Below are 3,748 nucleotides of genomic sequence, written 5' to 3' on the forward strand. Positions count from 1 at the left end.
TTTGTTTTTTCTCATTGTGATGGATGAGTAAGGGCATTTGGCCTTTGTTTTCCCTCCTATTTATATTCCTGTGAAACAGGAAGCCATGGCTGGATAATTTCATGTTCATAATCACCCTGGTATGCTCAAAATTGCAAATATGAATGGGTATATACACGTCACAGATATTTTACTCATAAGAATTTCTAGGGGTACCAATAATTGTGTCCAACGTGTATTTGAGAAAAAAAAAATTATGTCATAATGATATTTCCGCCCATTTTAAATTCTTATTCTCCAATGAAAGGTTAGATTTATGTGTTTTTTTAAAATAAAATATCAAAATGATTAATGCAGATTTATTTTCACAGCCTTCTTTGATCATATTTACCAAGGGTGCCAATAATTCTGACCACGACTGTATACACACACACACACACACACACACACATTCGTATGGTTTGATTATCTCTAAGCAAACATGTACAACCTAAATGAGAACAACAATGAGCAGAAGTAGCAAAAACATGCTAAGATAAACACATAAGCAACACATCCTCAAGAAACTATTATCAGCTCTTACGATATGATCAGGGATAACTACATTAATAGATTTAAAACCCATGGACATAAACAGATCAGCTCCCCCAACTTCCTCTCTCTCCATTAACAAAAAGTTACAGCTGCTTAAGCAGCCAATCAGATATTCAGAGTGATATCATGCACCGAACCTGCTTGAAAGGACCAGAAAGAAGTGGTTTTGTTAAGCACTATCCACTCAAGGCAGTGTAAAGCAATCCTCACTAAAGCAGAAAGGACCAGAAAGACAGTAAAAGAGAGCAAGAGAGATAAAAGAGAAGGTTATTTTGTTTAATGTGGCACCCTTCTTAACATTTAACACCTATAATCCACACTCTCTTTTTGTATACATGGCTAAGCCAGGCCCACACAGCAGGGGGATTTATGAAGATCATTTTAACTCTGTAGATAAGAGGGGAAATAAAAAATTTACACCCATATGCATGAGTGCTTCATTTATGCCCTTAAGTGAATAGAATTTCTCAGTGGCCTCCTATCAGACTAAAGCTAATGCCATACAGACACAGCAGTGACCCCTCTTCCTTCTCTGTCTTTCTAAAAGCATTCACAATCCAGAAGCTTTCCAACCTCTCTTAATTTTGCTTTAAAGGCTTGTACTGTGTGAACAGAACCACAATGGAGAACTAGACACCTCATATTGTGCAACAGCCATTCTCTTTCACACACAAACTGCTAGACTGCACAAACGGGGGGAAAAAAAAACTTTGTCATTTTGAATCTAAACCTCTGTCTCTTGCATTAACACCATTGTATCAACATTGTCTGGGGCATGTATGCTAACTGCTAGGCCATGGATTTAACAGGGAAAGCTGTTAACTGTCATTGAAACATAAATTGAAACATTGTCATTGAAACATAAAAACAACCTCCTGTTCATCTGTTTTTCCATATCACTTAGGGGTCGTTCACACAGAATGCGTTTTTTTTTTCTAAAAATCTAAAAATGTGCTAGAATATGACTTTGACCATTGTGCTCGTGTCTTGCATATGACACAGTGTTCTAAAAACAGCGCTCAAATTAAAAGTACAACTTCTCAAAAAAAAAAAGTTAAAAAAAAACTTGTTTTTTTTCTCCATTCCACTTACCTGTGTCTCCCGTTTTTAAATGCAAAAACAAGTTTTGTGTGAATTGCCCATTACGCTTAAAAAAAAAAAAACAATGTTGTTATATAAAAAAACTATTTCAAGACACCATTAAAAGCTTCTGTCTCAGTGACTACCCTCATGTCCACGCGAGCATGTGGGCCAACCCGTAGAACATCTTTATGGTGTAATATTATGGTTCCAGTAATAGATTACCATGACGAGCGGCACCTTCTCTCTGTCATTATCAGCGGTGATGAGGCAGTTAGTTATGGCTCTGTGGCGTTATTAAGGGCCAGGCGGTTATTTAATGATTTATTAGGCACCGAGACACTGATAAAAACACTGAATGTCAACAGAGAGGTTTTAATCAGTCTGGTAATTGGTTGTGCTGGGCTGAGATTGTGAGCGGGATGCACGCATGTGCAAACGCACAATTTATGATAGAATAAAGCCATTGAAATGAGCTTTGTTGAAGTGGAGGCAAACAAGAAGTGGATTAAGTGCCGGTCATTTCCACCTTGACCAGAAAAGCTCCCATCACTTACCTGGCAGAATGCACTCTCTTGACCCTGTAGGAAAGAGCAGGGTTGTGGTGGATTGTATGTGTTCTGCGTGTGTCAATCTTGTAGCGTGTTTTGATGACCCTATGTGATGCCGGGCTTCGTACTGAGAAAGAGAAGGGGCCTGCAAAGAAACAGACAAATCACGGAAGGAAATTAATAGTTGACATGTCACTTCACTGATCAATAATGCTTAATCACCTAATGATGCCCAGTTGAGCTATAACTGAGTCAATAGTTGGTCAGCCTATGGTTTGCATAAACTCTAGTTAGAGATAGATGCTGTTTATATTTCTCACACACAAACATGATCAATGGGCACTTTTACACCGTATAAACGCGTTTGGTATCTTGATAACTTGCATTTGCAAAATGGACAATGGAATTTACATAGAAGTTGTAAAAAAAAACTTTTATTACAATATTGATAGAAATTCTTTCCATCATTTTGACTGATTGAAAAAATATTTTGTGGTTTCAGTGATTCAATCACAATGTGTCTTGGGTGCAATTAATGTGGTTAAGTGTTATCGATTGTGATTTGATCACTGAAAACTCATAATATTAATGCCAGGTCTAAAGGGAGTCATTGCTAGACATAAAGATACAGCACTGAACACAGGCAGAGGTGCAGTGGGTGTCATCTAAACTGGCTCTGTGAGGTCTGAGTCTTCCTACTCCACAGGACACACACATTTAGACATACACCCACTAGTGCACACAAACTCTTCCTCTGGCAGGTGCGCTCCTTAATAAGCTGCACATGGAAAAATGACTGAATAACAAAGGCTGAATTTTTATCAGCCTAATAAATCATATCAGTCTTCTCCACCCCAACCCTTTCTTTTGCTCTCCCTCTAAGTCGTATTCCTTATATCATTTCACAGATCCATCAGAGAGGCGGAGGAAAGGATGTGCGGGAGAGAATAAGTGTGGCTTTTATTTATTTCTTTCTGTATTAATTTATCTATCATGTTGCTTTATGAGTGGCTGGGCTGAAGTGACATGCATGCATGCGGGCTGAGTAAAAGATGGACTCGGCATGGCGGCTTTCGCTCGTTTCCGCCGTACACTAGAGCTAAAAACCCCAAAGATTTATTCCCAGCAGCTACGATTTAGCATGTTAGACAAGCCAATGGGAGAATGGAATTACTTAAAGATCTTAAAAAAATCAGAGAGGGTTAGTGGATGAAAGAGACAGAGCAGAAAGGATTTGGCTGAAAATGTATTTTAATAAACCATTTACAATGGTTTATGAAAAGGTTGTATTTGTAAGCAGACGTAGTTCTGTTTAAAGGGGTCATATGATGCGATTTCAAGTTTTTCTTTCTCTTTGGAGTGTTACAAGCTCTTGGTGCATAAAGAAGATCTGTAAAGTTGCAAAGACTAAAGTCTCAAATCCGAAGAGATATTCTTTATAAAAGTTAAGAGTCAACCACGCCTACCTAAAATGTCTCATTCTAACACGCCCCCACATATCTACCTCACTATGTGGAAATATTAGCATAACGCCGCCCAAATGT

At 38.2% G+C, this 3,748-nt stretch overlaps 1 protein-coding gene across 1 annotated transcript in view; it reads right to left on the reverse strand.

Annotated features, from left to right (window-relative positions):
- The window catches only part of LOC107717141 (zinc finger CCCH domain-containing protein 3-like), a 69,744-nt gene that overhangs the window by 30,882 nt on the left and 35,114 nt on the right, over window positions 1-3,748 (reverse strand). Inside the window, exon 4 of the mRNA XM_016523806.1 lies at window positions 2,211-2,349. Coding sequence (XP_016379292.1) covers window positions 2,211-2,349 — 139 coding nt within the window. The remainder of the gene's footprint in view (window positions 1-2,210; window positions 2,350-3,748) is intronic.

This window comes from Sinocyclocheilus rhinocerous, unplaced genomic scaffold, assembly GCF_001515625.1.
Source record: "Sinocyclocheilus rhinocerous isolate Xijiao unplaced genomic scaffold, SAMN03320098_v1.1 scaffold690, whole genome shotgun sequence".
Classification (NCBI taxonomy): domain Eukaryota; kingdom Metazoa; phylum Chordata; class Actinopteri; order Cypriniformes; family Cyprinidae; genus Sinocyclocheilus; species Sinocyclocheilus rhinocerous.